At 45.5% G+C, this 16,379-nt stretch overlaps 1 protein-coding gene across 1 annotated transcript; it reads right to left on the bottom strand.

Moving 5' to 3' along the window:
• Positions 1 to 8,330: 8,330 nt before the first annotated feature.
• On the bottom strand, positions 8,331 to 15,145 carry LOC144121587 (evasin P1180-like). The gene is made up of 5 exons (XM_077654874.1): positions 15,055 to 15,145; positions 11,497 to 11,538; positions 10,596 to 10,636; positions 9,702 to 9,773; positions 8,331 to 8,621 (listed from the first exon to the last, which is right to left on the bottom strand). The coding sequence occupies exons 1-5, from the start codon at positions 15,101 to 15,103 to the stop codon at positions 8,469 to 8,471; spliced, it is 357 nt and encodes a 118-aa protein (XP_077511000.1). The 5' UTR covers positions 15,104 to 15,145; the 3' UTR covers positions 8,331 to 8,468.
• Positions 15,146 to 16,379: the final 1,234 nt, after the last annotated feature.

Raw genomic sequence — 16,379 nt, 5'->3', positions numbered from 1 at the left:
GGCTGTTTAGTAGAGGCTGCTGCGGGTACAGCGAATATTGAGAGGTCTATTGCATTTTGCAAAAATGAAACCGTCTGCTGAGCTCTGTCATCCCGGCTTGTATTAACTATAGAGGCAAGTTTGGCGGACATCAGATTTTTATAAATTTTAATTTATGGTTGACAAATTTATGGGTTACACAACTAGCTTTAAGAGGAGATAACCGGATAGTGAAAGTTATAGGAAAGTGATCACTAGACGTACCCGAATCCTCTGTCGACCAATCAGTCACATCTAGCCTACCTGCTGAAATGTTAAGTCAATGGCTGAGCGAGCAACCCCTCAAATAAAGGTTATTTCTCTAGAATTGCAGCAGCGTACATCATTTGCAGACAGCCACGACTAGAGAAGCTGGCCGCAGGAATCAGTACGACTTCCCCAGTCACTATGGTGAGAATTAAAATCTCCTGCGATGACACCATTGTTTGTGCCAGTCACCAAGCTGTCTAAGCAGTCTGTCCTGTGTACACCTAAATGAAAATAGACATTAGCGATTGTAATATCAGCACAATGCGGAAATGAAATTTTGAGCGCTAAAAGCTCACAGTCAGGGAGAACAATTTTTTTAGAGATAGATGCCTGATGACATAAATTTTTAGATAGCATGGTTACCAAGCCACCTCCCCTGCCAACATTTCGATCTGACCGGAAAACTCGAAAGTTTCTCATTGAAAATGATTGTTACGGTGATAACCACGTTTCTTGTAAAAGTACAATATCAGGCTTATGCTTGTGAATACTTATGTCTAGATCTGGAAGAGAAGACAAGACTGAACGGCAACTCTATTGTAACACTTTGATACCTGCCATGATTATTGACCAATTGAAGAGGCCGAAACCGCCTCTTTAAGGATATCAACATGGGGTTGAAGTTTGGGTGGTCCCTTTTTAGCTTTCATCTGTGGAGAACTAGAATTAGATGGTGATGAGGAAGCACGGCGCTTCTGCGTAGGGCACGACATTTTGACATCTGTTGTGCAGATGTCACTGCGACATTCACTGCTAGGAACAGAGATGTTAGGTGGGACCTGGGGAGCATCAGAAGGTGATGTAGAGCGGCTAGCACTAGCTGCAGAAGCAGAAACAGATGCAGACGTTGCTGCCAGGACGGGGGTGGGTTGATGGTGACGCAGACTGAACTGCAACAAACTGAGCCAACGCCTCAGAGAAAGTGTTTAGCATTCGCTCAACCACATTCTTAAGAGCTTTTTCGACTGTGGTCAAAATTGAGGCAGTCAAGTTGGACTCAATGTCCCCAACAGAAGCGCGAACACGACTAGCATATGAATCTTCTTTCCAGTTAAGAACCGCGTAAGCATCGGCTCTTGAGCACCGCTTCTCTTTGATAATGTCCAACAAGCTACGCTCTTCACTACGTTTTGCGCAGTTGGCATCATCAGCTGAGTGACTTTTGCTGCAGAGGCAACAATGAGGCTGCTCTGAGGTGCAGTTATCAGCAGAATGACCTTTTCCACATAAACGGCAGCGGGTCTCCGACTTGCATGCTTTGCCACTATGCCCGAACCGCCAACAGTTGGTGCATTGAAGAGGACGGGGTTCTGGAGGGTCCACACGGTACACTATCAGCCAGGTTTTTAGTTCAGCAGGGCAGGAAGAGCCAGAAAAAGTTGTTATTACAGACTCAGTAGCAACACGCGAGCCGTTTACTTCTCTACTGCAGCGGTAGACTGAAAGGACCCCAACGCCTGCATCCTGAAATTCCTGTAGAATTTCTTGCGGGGACGATGCTGGGTCGACACCTCTTACGATACCCTTGACACATGCAAGCTGTTCGGGAATGAATGCTTTCACCAACAGCGAGCAGAAATGTTTGCACTTACGTCTGCAACACAAGCGATGTCCGAGGACTTGCACACAATTCCTCGACGGCCAAATGGACGCACCTCAGAAATCTGCAGGTATTGGGCAGTCAATGATCTTAGCTCCTGTTGAATTAGTTTGGGGGTTTGCATTTTGATCACACCCTCACCGATTGGGACGATAGCCACGGGAACCGCATCAATGCCATTTTTGTGAAAGGACTCAAGTGGCAGGCTTTGGGCTGGCAAGCTGGCACACCAAGCTGCCGACCCTCCACCTGGGCAGGTCAACGACATCTCTCAGCAAAACGCACTCTCAGGTTCACATGAACTGCGTCTTAAACTACACCTTGGCCAAAACCCCACAACGTAGAATGGGCTCACCAAGGATGAACAAGCCGGAACCACCAGAAGATGCAGAAAACAGCAGCGGCCTGCAAGAACACGTCAGCGCCTCTTGACAGCTGAACTTCTTCCACGTATCTTCTTCTTCTTCTTCTCCTCAAGTAATATGGCACGTACCCACGTGAGGGGGATTGGCCAAGGTATAGAGTAGAATGCCAATGAAGCATTTGCGAGGGGAAGGAAACGTCAGAAGACTGAATCAAGATAAAAAAATTGGAAAAATAAAATGAATTCAAGAGGTATGAGTCATCCGGAATAGAATCAATCTAGCCTTTTTTGGACATGCGAAAGAATTTTGTATATAGCTAACAAGATAATCGATTAGTTGCACTTATGTAATCGTGAAGGTAGCCGCATACACTGCTTAACGGGAATCCCTTGGCGCTCGCACCGAACGATAGAAGAACTGTAAGAGACAGAGGCAGTCCTAGTCTCGAAAGAGGAACCTCCAGATATTGCTTTCTCTGAACCGCGAACCGCCGGCAAGAGAGGAGAAAATGATCGATTGATTCAACTTACCCACATGATACACAAAAGTTTGTCGCAGCGAACCCGCATCTGCATAAGTACAAGTTTAAGTGAGGGATTCTACATCGCAGGAGCGTCATGGACACTTCACAAAGCCTTGACTTACACCACCGGATATTCCATGGGTACTTTAGGTGTTGAAAGTCCACGGTATTGAGCAACGAATCACTCAAAGTGGCTGAAATATGTTAGAACCGCTGGAAACGTGAAGCTGCTAACAGAATGAGGTGAGGCACGGGATATATTACAGGTGCGCTGAGAGCGGACCTTGCCAATAAATCAGCCACCTCGTTAAAATAGACGCCTGAATGCCCAGGTACCCAGACCAAACGGATCTCGCGCACTGTGCCCGCTACAAAAAACCTAAGTGAACGAGTCAAGAAAGATTTTTCCGAATTTTGGAGAGTGACAATAACTGAAAGGCAGTCTGTAAGAATAACAACCCGTGCGACATGTCTGGGAATTTTGAGAAGAGCCAAACCAATGGCGAAAAACTCTGCGAAGAATATAGGAGTATAATCAGGGATACGAACGGAGTAGCTCCAAGTTAGATCCTGCGAATATATGCCAATCGCCGCCTTCTCACAGCTGCCGGAGGCATCAGTGGAGAGAACAGTATGATGTGGAAAATTCTGTAGGTGTTCAGAAAGAAGACCATTTAGTGTATGTGCGGGCATATGCTTCGCATGAAACGGGAAAATAAAGTCGTAATAGAAGACGGGATCAGCCTGCGTGTCAGCAACTCGTTGCAAGGAGATCAGATCAACCTGAAGCGGAGCTAACAGATTCTGCGTGAACCTAACTTGCGGAAGCTGATAACGTGGCCAGTGATTAGTCAAAAAAAGGTGTGGTTGGGATACAAAAATTGGAATACTAACGCCTGGGGCCGGGTCAAAAGACTTGAGGAAAGTACGCACTGTTAGAAGTTGGAAGCGGAATAGAGGTTGGGGATACGGGCTTCCAGATAAAGGACAGCGTTGGAAGCTGATTTTGGGAGCCCGAGGCATAGCCGTAGGGCACGCCTTTCCTGTAAGGCTAATGGCTGCAGCTTGTAGTTCGCGCTACCAGAGAACAAGGGGCAACCAAATTCCAGAATCGGTCTCATATAAGCCTTATAGAGAAACAGTAGCGCGTCACGACGCATGCCAAACTTTTTATTGCCAACTTGGGTCAAACGGCCCAGTGCACGTTCCCCTTTAATAACATTATTCTTGATATAGTGTCGCCAGTCCATATTTTGGTCATAAGTAACACCTAGGTATTTAACCGACTCCACCTGCGGAATAGGAGTGGAGCGGTAGGCTAGCGAGATGTGCATAGGAGCGTCGGGTGGAAATACCAGCACGCCACATTTGCTGACATTAAGTGATAAATTGATTTGGTCCAACCAGAATTCAAGAGCATTCACATATGCCTGCAAATACCCGTAGAGCACATGAATATCCTTTGCTGATGCGAAAAAAGCTATATCATCTGCGTATACATAAACTGTAACGTTAGGATGAATGGGGATGTCCCGAACTAATATGTTGAAAAGCAGCGGAGAAAGAACAGAGCCTTGCGGCACACCTCTTGATTGACCATAGATATTAGAACAAAAGGATCCGTCTGTACAGAAGAAAAATCTATCTTTTAGAAATTCACAAATCCAGGCGTAGAGGTAATGCGGTGGTTGTAGTTGAGCAAGATTGTTAATGAGGACTGTGTGCTCCACGCTGTCATAGGCCTTCGCAACGTCAAGCGTCACCAAGGCCGAAACTTCTCTCTGGCGCATTGAGAGTCGTATTCGGCTCTCGAGATCCACATGCGCGGACCATATGGAACAACCGCGACGAAAGCCAATCTGTGCGGGGCTGAGGCCGTTAATATTATGAACATGCTTTGTGAGGCGACTGTGTACTACTCTTTCTATTAGCTTTACTAAATTTGATGTTAAAGCAATCGGTCGAATATTGTCTAATTGAAATCCTTTGTCTGCATTTTTTAAAAGTAAAATTATTTTCGCAATTTTTCAACTGTGAGGAATACAAGAGGTTTCCAATGACGCATTTACAATATCTAGAAGGTGAGTTGGAAAGTCGTGCGCTAAAATCTTTAACATGCCCACAGTAATCCCGTCAGATCCCGGAGCAGCACAGTGCATCGAGGAAACAATTTGCAGGAGCTCCGACACGTCGACCTCAGGATAGTCCGAGCTGGGGGTGAGAGTGTGCAAAGGTTCTGCTTTCTGTACCTGAAAACGTAGGGCCAGCCATTGCGCGATGCGTTCAAGGTTTTGCTTAGCCTCCTGCGGAGACATTACCATTGACCTTATGCAATTGCAGGCCGGAAAGCTGTTATTCTGCGCCATGAATCTATAGAGAGCCTTCTTATTCTGGGGTTTTGAGAGATACGTGTTTAAATTTTGATTGTAATCCTCCTTTGCCTTTTTAACAGTTCTTTTGAAACATGCAGAGAAGAACTTATAATTTATCCAATTAGCTGGGCTCTGACTATAGGAAAGGCTTTTCCAGGTTGCTTTTCTACGACGATAAGCTTTCTCACACTCCTCCGTCCACCAAGGAGACGGCTGTCTGGTAGGATCAGTAGTGCACACCGAGAATACAGAGCTCTCAGCAGCACCTTGCTGAAAGGTAATTGTCCGCTGAGCTCTTTGTGCTCGACCTGAGCTAACTATGGAGGGGAGTGAGGCAGATATCAATTTTTTGTATATAATGTGGTTTACAAATTTCATGGTTGCACCACCTTTTCTGATAGGCGAGGATACAATAGAAAAAGTTATTGGAAAGTGGTCACTAGATGTACCTGAGTCTTCAGTTGACCATGCAGATACGCCAACCCCACGAGATGCTAATGTTAAATCTATGATTGAACGGGATCCTCCTCGCATAAAGGTTACTGCTCCGGAATTACAGCAGCGCACTGCATTCATTGACATCCAGGACCACAGAAGCTGGCCGCAGGAGTCAGAGCGACTATCCCAGACACTGTGGTGCGAATTAAAATCTTCTGCGATGACTGTGCTGTTTGCGCCGCTCAGTAAGGTATCCAAACAGTCTGTCCTGTGAACACCGATTGGGAAGTAGACGTTAGCAATAGTGACTTTGGCGCACTGTGGAAGAGAGATTTCAACCGCCAACAACTCACAGTCAGGGCGCATAACTGTCTGCGAGATTGATGCCCGGTGACATATTTTCGTAGAGATCATAGTTATTAACCCACCACCCCTGCCATTAACGCGATCTACCCTGAAAACACGAAATTTTTTAAATCTGAATGATTTAAGTGGAGAGAGCCACGTTTCTTGTAAAATCACAATATCTGAATTATGTTTATGAAGAAGTAATTCAAGATCAGGTAAAGAAAAAAGTACGGAGCGACAATTCCACTGCATAACTTTTAGACCCGCCATGATTACCGACTGGTTAAATAGGCATCAACAGCCTCCTTCAGCACATCAGTCTGGTGAATTAATTTGGGGGGGTCCTTTCTTTGCTTTGACTTGCGAAACAGCTGACTTCGAGGGTGAGGAAGAAGCTCGACGCTTCTGGGAAGTGGTGAGCATTTCAACGTCCATGCTGCAAGTATCTACGTGAGCGACACTGTCAGGAGCGCTGTTGGCAGGCGGTACTTGGGGCACGGTAGGAGGCGACATGGAATGACTCTTACTAGCAGCACTTGGGAGTGATGCCGGCGTAGCCGCCAAAACATGTGATTCAGTAGGCAGAGATTGGCCAGCAACAAGTTGAGATAGAGCCTCGGTGAAACTGCCCAGCATTCGCTCGACCACCACAGAAAGAGCCTGTTCTACTGAGGACACTATTGAAGTAGTCAAACTTGGCGGTATATCAGCAACAGAGCTTCGCGCACGGTTGGCTTATGAAGTATCCCTCCGATCCAGAAGTGCATAAGCATCTGCTCTCGAACATCGTTTCGCTTGAATGATATCGAGCAGGCTTTGTTCGTCGGCTCGTTTCGAGCAGTTGACATCATCAGCTGAGTGGTTTCCCTTGCATAGGCAACACTGGGGCTGATCAGAGGCGCAGCTGTCATCTGAAAAACCTTCTCCACAAACACGGAGCGGGTCGCCGACTTACACGCTTTACCACTGTGACCGAAACGCCAACAGTTGTTGCACTGAAAAGGACGGGGCTGCAGATGGTCCACACGATACACTATCGGGCAAACCTTGAGTTCAGAAGGACAGGAGGAACCAGCAAACGTAGTGATAACTGACTCTGTCGCAACACGCACACCACTGAATTCTCTTTTCTGTTCATGACGAAAAATTCACCGGTGTTGCGCTCCCACGTGCTTTTCCTTTTTTGTTAACTGCGTTCAGGTGAACAGCCACCCGATTCTTGGCCGATCCCCCAGTGTGGGTATGTGCCATCTTTTGATAGGCTAACAACAACAACAACTACTTCACCGGTAGACAGAGAGAACCCCCACACCTGCATCCTGAAACTCCTCCAGTATATCCTGCGGGGAAGATGCTGGGTCCACGCCACGACCAATAGCTTTGGAACATGCGAGCTGTTCGGGGATGAAGGCTTTAACCACTAATGACTGAAACATTTTGCACTGGAGCAGGTCTGTGACACAATCAATGTCAGCGGACCTGCAAACAATGCCTCTCCGGCCGAACGGTCGTACCTCAGTGATCTGGAGGTAGTGGGTAGTGAGAGATCTTAGCTCCTGCTGAAGGACCTTGGAGCTTTTCATCTTGATCGTTCCCTCACCGATCGGCACGAGAGCCACAGAGATGATGTCAATTCCATTTTTACGAAATTTTTCTAGCGGCAAGCTTTGGGTGGGCAAGCTGGCAAACCAGGTTGCCGACCCTCCACCCGGGGAGGTAGCGACATACCTGAGCCAAACGCACCCTCAAATGCACATTAACCTGGCCTACAGACCTAACCTGAGACCTGGCCAAATCCCCCACGCAGAACGGCCTCACCAGAGGTGACCACGTAGGCACCACCAGGACACCACAGTTGAGCTCGAAGCCAAGCACCAGCAAGAACACGTCAGCAGCCCTTATGCGAGTCTCAGTTCTTCTGCTTCTCACTTGCTTCTTGCTTCTTCTTCTTCTCCTCAAGTAATATTCTTGCTTCTTGCTTCTTCTTCGTCAAAGCCTTCTTCTTTTTCTTATTCTTCTTCCTTATCTTCCTTATTAGTGGCCCCCAAAAACTTCTGCAGAAACTTCGTCTTCTTAAAAAAATTTTGTCAGCGCTGTTTACACAACCACTTAGGAGAAAAACTGCAAACAGCAGTTGGTTTCATGTAAACAGTTTTATCAATTCTAATCAGAATTGAAACACTTCAGTAATTACTGCGTATTAAGTGTCTGCATGCCAAGAATTTTTGTTTCATGTTTGCTAACATTACTTGCCATGCACACCAGTTTTATTTCTTCTGTTTGTGCTCATTTTGAGGCTTTCCAAAATTTTTTATGCCTGCCATTTCTTAGACCCGCACGTAAACGCGATACCTATAAAAATCCGCTTCAAGCCATACAGTAAGGAAACAGGACAATTTCTTCCGGAGCTCAATTTTATTTTCATTTATTGTAGACTTAATGCCAACCGAAGTAAGAGAAGCCTCGATGGATATCTTTTAGCGCAAATAGCTAAAGACAGCAGAAAATTGCGCAATGAAAAAGAAACCTCTGGCTCAGCGGCCAGGAGGAGTTATCCAGTATACTGGAAATTTCTGGCACACCACAATTCTGTTGTTCCTCTTACAGACTCCGCTCTTACATCTACCAAGAGGGCAGTAGAATTTAAAATAGTTTGGCATCCTCTTAATCACGTCAAGTGGAATATCCTGAAACGAAAACGCTATGTTAGGAAATGAAAAATCAGGTGTTATACACAAAACATTTTCAAGCAAACGAATTTTCAGAATGCGTTCGTATGAAATATGTCAAGATGAGTTTTTGACACGACGGGAAACATGCCGGAATGTTTTTGTAATTATTGTTAAGTGTTGACAGTATGAGAAATTAAGAGTGTAATCATTTTTAGATCAAACATGTTTAAAGAAAAATACAACAAAAGGGAAGACTAGATGTTGGCAGTTTGATCCGAACCCACAATCTCCACATGTCGCCCTACGTTGATCTATCAAATAAGCTACTACGGCGGCGGCCCAAACCATCTAGTTTGCTTGAGCCTTTCTTTTAGATTCCGCTCCCGTAAAGTTTCACAGGTTGGAGCCGTCTGAGGCGGTTGCATTTCTTTATGACGGTCCTAAAGACACTACTGCGTCGTGCCCACCACTCGGGGGTCCTTTAACCAAAGTGGGATCACAAGAACACCCCGTGGTGAGAGAAGCAGCTGTACCAGCCCCTACAACCAGTGCGGCTTACTGACGCGCTTCGAGATTTTAGACAAAGAGGTCACTTTCAAGAACGGTCTGCATGCAAATAAAATAAAAACGAACGAGAACGTTCGTTCGAAATTAAAAACAGGCCATTAAAATCACCAGCGGCTTTGAAGAATGCGGCGCTTGTCGTAGCATGCCCTCCATGGTTTGCTAAAAGCACAGAATTTCCTTTAGCTTTTCCTGTCGGCGTAATTTACTTCGTTTATCCAAGCTGTCTTGCAAATTTTGATTATTTGTTAGACACAACAACGAAATTGCTTAACCTAAATGCGGTAAATTTGTAACCGGTCTATATTCTATATTGCTTCACAACCACCCATTTCTGTACTTTTGGGCAATAAAAAAGTTGGAAACGTGCTCAGCCTTAGAATTCTCTATTTTGTAAAGTCAAGAATGGTTGAATCCTAATATCAGTCTAAGTGCTTCTCATTTGTAGCTAACTCTCATGTTATCAGTTCAAAAGAATTGGCCGATGTTTTCTTTATGCTGAACTGCACTATTTTAAAAAAAGGCACTTACGAGACATTTTCTTCCATTTTTCAGGCTCTTTGTGCTTCCGTCGATGCATTCAATCTTGCAACCACTGTTAAGCTACACGTAAGAGAACTCGTATTAAAGGTGCTGAACTCAAAATAGGGTATTCTCATGTGCCTGAAGAGCAAAAAGTAATCGGTCTCTTGTAAAGTGGAATTAAGTCATGTTGTGGGTGATGTGCAAATGGCCGCAATACATGTGTTTTTTATAGAAGCAAGAGGCAAAATGAATTAAGGGCCCGCACTAATTTTTAATGCCTGTTTAGGCTATCAATAAAACGAGTTGGGCGCACATAAAAGAACACAGAAAGCCAATGAAGGCGGAATGAGCCCAAAGCACTCTCTCCATCTTCATCGCTTTCCTGTGTTCGTCTTTCCGCTGAGCGCCAATCATTCTTAACATTAGCCATGCACCAACTCTACCAGCAAGAAGTTGTTCTAAACTACAGGTTTAGGCGTGTAACGAAATTCTTGCCCTCAAGTGCATTCATATTTAAGCCACTACAAGAAAAACTTCGAAGGATACACGTACTCGCCATTCGAAATTAGGGAATATATGGATAAAGAGACGCGTCAGGGTGCAAGCAAAAAGTACAACGCGGTACATGCGGGGTTTCGTATCGTCTTTGTATTCTGATATCGGTGTCTGTCCAGTTCTTTATTAAGAAGTAAAGCATACATTTAAGTTCAACTGCCAATTTCCATGTATTTTAAATAACAGGCTGCAGCATTAACCTTTAAATATTCATTCGGTTCTTATTGTTCTTTGTGGCCCGCACCGATGTCCTAAAACTAATCAGTGAAAAATCTCTACATGGCTAATAATTAAACTCTCAGCCTGCCGCATCTGTTCAATCGAAGACCAGGAGTTATGACATACGGGGCCTTTCGTTGTCTTCAGACCAGGAATAAGGCACGGCTCTGAGAATAAAAACGGAAAGAATAAAACACAGAAAGAACGGGCGGGAGTTACAATATATACCAACAAAAAACGCTCAGGAGGTGCAAACATTACTGCGACCAAACACATTCGTTCTTAGCAGTTCTTAGTCTCGCCGCTTGTAATTGATCTGAGCACAATATCGGAAATGCATCCGGAAGGTACAGATCCGGAGTTCCCGGGTTCGAACCCGACCGCGGCGGCTGCTTTTTTATGGAGGCAAAACGCTAAGGCGCTCGTGGGCTGTGCGATGTCAGTGCAAGTTCAAGATCCCCAGGTGGTCGAAATTACTCCGGAGCACTCCACTACGGCACCTCTTCTTCCTTTCTTCTTTCACTCCCTCCTTTATCCCTTCCCTTACGGCGCGGTTCAGGTGTCCAACGCTATACGAGACAGATACTGCGCCATTTCATTTCCCCAAAAAACCAATCATTACTATTATTATTATTATTAAAAGCAACTATTTGTTTTTATTCCGCCTGGATTGCCTCAGCTCCGTCCTGTTTTTTCATGTCTTCATTTGCTTCTCGCGTTACGGTTGATGCGTATGTGCGCTTCCAGAGCATCAACACAGCTCTACTGTGTCGCAAGGCATCATCAATGTTTTCATCAATTGATTGATTGATTAATTAATTAATTGTTTGACTCGTCTCCTCAGGCAAAATTCATTTGGTATCCTGGAGGTAGTTTCCGTATAACTTAGGCTATTAGAGCAAAGTGATACACAGGAAGTGGTTGAGAAAAAGAATTGGACATGCAGCCGCAAATCAAATCTCGGGGTGGCGAGAAGATATAAGCAATCTTTCTTCCTTTCATTCTTTTCATTTTTGGCAGCACTTACCTCTCTTGTCGTATACGTCGTTAGTGGCCAGCACATGGTATTCTGCCAATAAATAACAACCAGTGGACAATGCATTACTAGTAATGAAAAATCATATTTGATTAATAAAACAAATTTAGTAAGAAGCGTTTACCTACATAATTCCCTCAGCCTTCGATCTCCATTCTAGTATCCATGCAAGTAGGACACTTACGTTGTGTTTACTTTAGGGGACATTGTGCAAAATCGCGTACATTCAAATGTCGCAGCTTTTTGTTAGGGTTGGCGACCACTAAGCGGACTTATTTCTTGCGAACGAATCTTCAAAAGGCTGACATTGTAAGAGTGGTGTAGATCACGTTAAGTATCCAACTGAGTAAAGCATAAGTCACGACGCTGTGAAAATAACGGCACGTGCTTCAACATTGCCTTGAAGGCGATATTCTGTACTTTATTTTAGCTTTATGGCCTCAGGTATACAACTTCAAGAACTTTTTGCTTATTGGCAAAATGATCACATTTTTAATTCATCATATGCCTTCATTAACAGCGAGCAGTAACCTTACACCGCCCCAAATTGTGCATGCTCACAAACTTGTACAAAGCCAGCTGGTGACACTCGGCTGTACTTATGATTCCCGCCACGGGGCCCTCTTTTATTCCATTAAAGTTCTCCTCCTCCGCCTCCTGCCACGGGGCATATAGCCGCACTTAGGAACGCAAATGTGTATTTCCGAGTCAGTAGCGTTTGCACGCAAAGTGTCTTGGCTTTTATTTTGCAGTGTAAAATACAAGGTCCGACAGAAGGATATGCCCTATGCACCCAACTAACACATGTTCAGGAACTGTGCAGAACGTTCAATCTGCCGAAACAGACAACAAATTAACAAAACCTCACTATTGAACTTTGGCTACCTTTCATTATGTTAGCATTATTACTTTGTTTTCTTACTTCCTATCTCGCCCCACTCTCCTCCCCCCTTCCCTCCTAAGGCTCCAAGAATCGCATCTGTCCGCCGCGGTGGCGCTGCGGTGGCTCCGTGGTTACGGCGCTCGGCTGGTGAGCCGGTGGACCAGGGTTCAATCCCGGCCGCGGTGTCCGCGTTCCGATGCCGACGAAACGCAGAAATACGCCTGTGTGCAGAGCGATGTTAGTGCGCGTTAAATAATCCTGAGCCGTCCACTAAGGCGTTACCTATAGCCCACGTGTCGCTTTGTGATGTTAAACTTGAGAATTTAAAAACTGAAATTACAACAAAGTCATCCTCGCCACAAGACCCGCATGCTCTGTTTCTCTCTCCTCCAATGTCACTGCACCTTGCCACCAACAACAGACCTCTCACGTTCTCAACCCTGCTGTCACTCCTTTAACTTCATGCTACGCTTTCCTCCTTGTCCTCCTACAGTTAAAAGAATGGGAGCTTAAAAGCTGCACTGTAAAACAATTGGTGGTTTTCCCTCAAAACACCCGGGTGGTATATTACCAAGAAGCTTGATGTGTTTGTATTTGCTTTAGTTAGTTTATCCCCGCTGGCCCTTCGTCCGATCCCGATGTCTCCGGTGGGCGATGAATTTCCAGACCGCTCTGCGAACATTGTGAACAAGCGGGATCGTTACACCATGTTCGAGAGGACTGTAGCTAATTTAGGCGCCTGATCTCGCAACCTAATCGGCGCTTTTGAACTCAGAGCAGCCTAAAGCAATGGACGTACGTTTTTATCACGAGGTCTACATAGTACACATGCCAAGTTCTTTTCTGTTCGTTGGCTGAAGTTCTCGCAATACATCGTACGTGTTCCTCGTCAGCGGGCTTTTTTTGCTCTTACCATCCTGCCTATGCTCACTACCATGATATTCAATTGAGGTGCTGCGTAAGGGCGCTTTTAGCGCGCACACCTCCCGAAACCGACGGTCGCCGCCGACCTCCAAACTAAAGCCGCTGCTGGGTGTCGGCGCGAGGGCGCCAAATCATCCATGACCAAGTTGAAGGAATGACCTGCGAATGCATCATCGAGCCATCGAGGAGCTCCCGGACTGCAATACTCCGTTTTATGTCGATTGCTGTAGATTTAGCAGCTTTCGCGCAGCGGCGACACGTTTCATTGGACCGACGACAACAGCAATTATTTAATGTGGACGGATATTGTGAGCGGCTGCTGGGGAATCCAAGTTCACGGAAGCAGCCCTAGCAACACCAGCTCCCTAACGCAGGACAGTTTATTCGAGTTTCAGGTTATGGCTGTTCAACTTAGCACAGCATCAGCAACACATGTCCAACATTCTCGAAAAAAAAAATGCTGAAACCTAAAGAACTGTAAAATACGTTTACGAAAATATTGAAGGTAATGGTTCATTATTCTGATCTGCACCAAAATCCTTCTTTTAAAGCGTATCCGTCGATCGCATCGAACAATTAAGACTGCCATAGAAAATCAACAGAGAACGCTTCTGACGATCACAAAACCGTTAATAGAAAACAAATGCGAGTCTGCTGTCGGTTGATCAACGGATATGTTGATTGTTGTAGTGAACTTTTTGCACCTTATTAAAAGATTGCGCTCATAAATGGTTCCAGAACTGTTGGGTGTGTTTCAGCGAGTTATACACACTGCGTAATCGGAATTAAAGTGCGATATTTGCCCGGTCTGCTAGATACCGTTATTGCGCTCGGCACTGTGACGACCAACTGCAGAGGCTGCAGGCTTCATTTGATGCCATCAATTCTATACTCGCTCTAAACGGAGACAAGTGCGGCTTCGCCTCTGAGACGCTCCTATTTCTCCATCATATCATCAACAAGGATGGAGTACGCCAGACCCACGGAAGAAAGCTTGTTTAGGCCAATTACTGCCTGCTAACGACAAGAAAGCTCGCGGCAGATATCAAGGGCTGTGTGCGTATTACGGACAGATTGTTTAAAACGTTTACTCATCCCCAATCATGTGACGCAGCTGACGAAAGCCACCGTGTCATCCAAATGGTTACCGTCGCTTTGAAGATAATTTCGCACTTCTATATACACGATACAAGAGATCAGTCGTCGAGCCAAGGCAAGATCATGCATATATCTCATTGTTTCTTTTTAATTGCTCAATATCGGTATTTAAATTTAAAAACGAAACGGAGTCAACTATGACTTGGAGCGATAAGCATGACATGCGCATGCCGCACGCGGTATTTTACAGCTGACCCTCCGCAGGGTAGTCCACTGTTCTACTTTGGTCATTTTTTCGTTTTAGCCTTACGCACCGCACCCATGCAAACAAGCAGATGTCGTAAGCAGGACCCGCTCAGACGGTACATTTATAATGGAACGCCAGTTTAGGCTGTAGTCAGGCCTCCGTGCAGGCCCGGCTACTGCGTGCACGCGCGGTCACGTGGTGGGGTGTCGGATTTTGCTGACCTGAGATTTCCTGAGTTAAGGTGTTACGCAACGTTTAGATATATGCTGTGTTACGGCAATGATGGCGTGATTTAGTCGCCATCTTGAAATCTGAGAGCGGACAGAGAAACCGACGCGAAACGAGCAAATGTAAGGAGATAGAGCTAAAGCTCATACGAATACCAGTTGGAACTTACCGCACAGTACAAATAAGACTAAAAAATAGCCGACGGCTCCTGCATCCATGCTGGCCTAGTACTCGTACCGGTGCACTATGCTCGTCGGAAGGTGTGTCCCTTAAATATACATATACGCCATAGCAACAGCTAAATAAAAATAACATACCTAAAATTTCCTAGCATTGTTGCTGAATCGATGCTCCAGTCGAGTGCGAATAAGTGAAGCTACAACTCGAAAAAGTCACCTCGTGAAAGGTGATGTGTCAAATAGAAACCTACATTGTGGGCGCTATTTCGGATCCGTTACGAAGTGCGCGGAACAAAAAGAACCCAAAACCCTTTGGGCAGATAAAGACTGTGGAAAGATATAAAAGAGGCGAGTTTATGAAAGAGGCGAGTTTCCAACAGCTGCACGTAAACGTGTGCCGGCGTGGCACAGCAGCCTGTACGTAAGATCAGTCATAGCAAGTGGATGACAAGAACAATAGAATTGCTTTCGGAAGCCGCAACAATCGCAATAGCACCATAGCTGTTGCTTTTTTGCTCGCTCCTGCAGAATTCTACATCTCCAGCGTGTAGCTTTTTCCGAGAAAACATCTTGACGTCACTGCCAGCAGGTTAAGACGCGATATTGGCCCAGCTGCAACAACGGTCACTACAACGAACCATTTTGGCTTTGTATACCTTCATCTTTTAACTATAACCGGAAGAGACAGGAGTCACACCATGCACAGCCTCCATTAAACAAGCAAATGCAGGTGAAATCCTAGTAGACCTTCGTCAGACCCCGCATACAATATCACGCGCACGTGCCTCTTATAAAGTTTTTAAAAATGCATCAGCACTGCGGCCTTAAAGGGACACTGAGGAGAAATTGAAGTTGGCTTGTATCCATAGAATACCAGCTCCTGATCACAAAAACGCCACTCTTCCTGAAAACAAAGCTCTTGTAATGTAGAAAATAGCAAGAACCAAAATACAGGTATCGCCGCCACAGGGCAATCTCGCAAGTACAAGCGTGATGACTTCCTAGGACAAGAGGCGCCACCATGGAGGAATTTTCCTTACTTCATGGATGTCACGAATCTCTGAGGCTTGCAAAGGCAGGTTGCGCACCGCACCGCTAGCCGTCAGAAATCGCGGAGTCTCCGTTTACGTCGCGTTTCACGTCACTCCGTCCTGTGTCGTCATAAGAGCTCTCCGTGTCGTCATAAGAGTTCTCGAGTTTGAATCGGAGCGGCGGGAAAACATTTTTCAACTTCGAATCCAAATTTCTTTGAAATAAATGCATATTTCGCTCCCGGACAAGTGTCAACAAAGCCATGAAATGCCGAACTATCAGA

This window comes from Amblyomma americanum, chromosome 2, assembly GCF_052857255.1.
Source record: "Amblyomma americanum isolate KBUSLIRL-KWMA chromosome 2, ASM5285725v1, whole genome shotgun sequence".
In the NCBI taxonomy this organism is placed as follows: Eukaryota; Metazoa; Arthropoda; class Arachnida; order Ixodida; family Ixodidae; genus Amblyomma; species Amblyomma americanum.
The sequence above is the reverse complement of the archived record's forward strand: the minus strand, read 5'-3'. Positions and strand labels throughout refer to the sequence as shown.

Bases quoted from the DNA above. Each gene is read 5' to 3' on its own strand.
- LOC144121587 (XM_077654874.1), bottom strand. From the start codon at position 15,103: ATGGATGCAGGAGCCGTCGGCTATTTTTTAGTCTTATTTGTACTGTGC. The intron at 9,774-10,595 runs GTATGTCATAAC...TCTTACGTGTAG, and splicing joins TGAAGACAACGAAAGGCCCC to CTTAACAGTGGTTGCAAGAT. The intron at 8,622-9,701 runs GTAAGTGCCTTT...TTTTCGTTTCAG, and splicing joins AAAATGGAAGAAAATGTCTC to GATATTCCACTTGACGTGAT.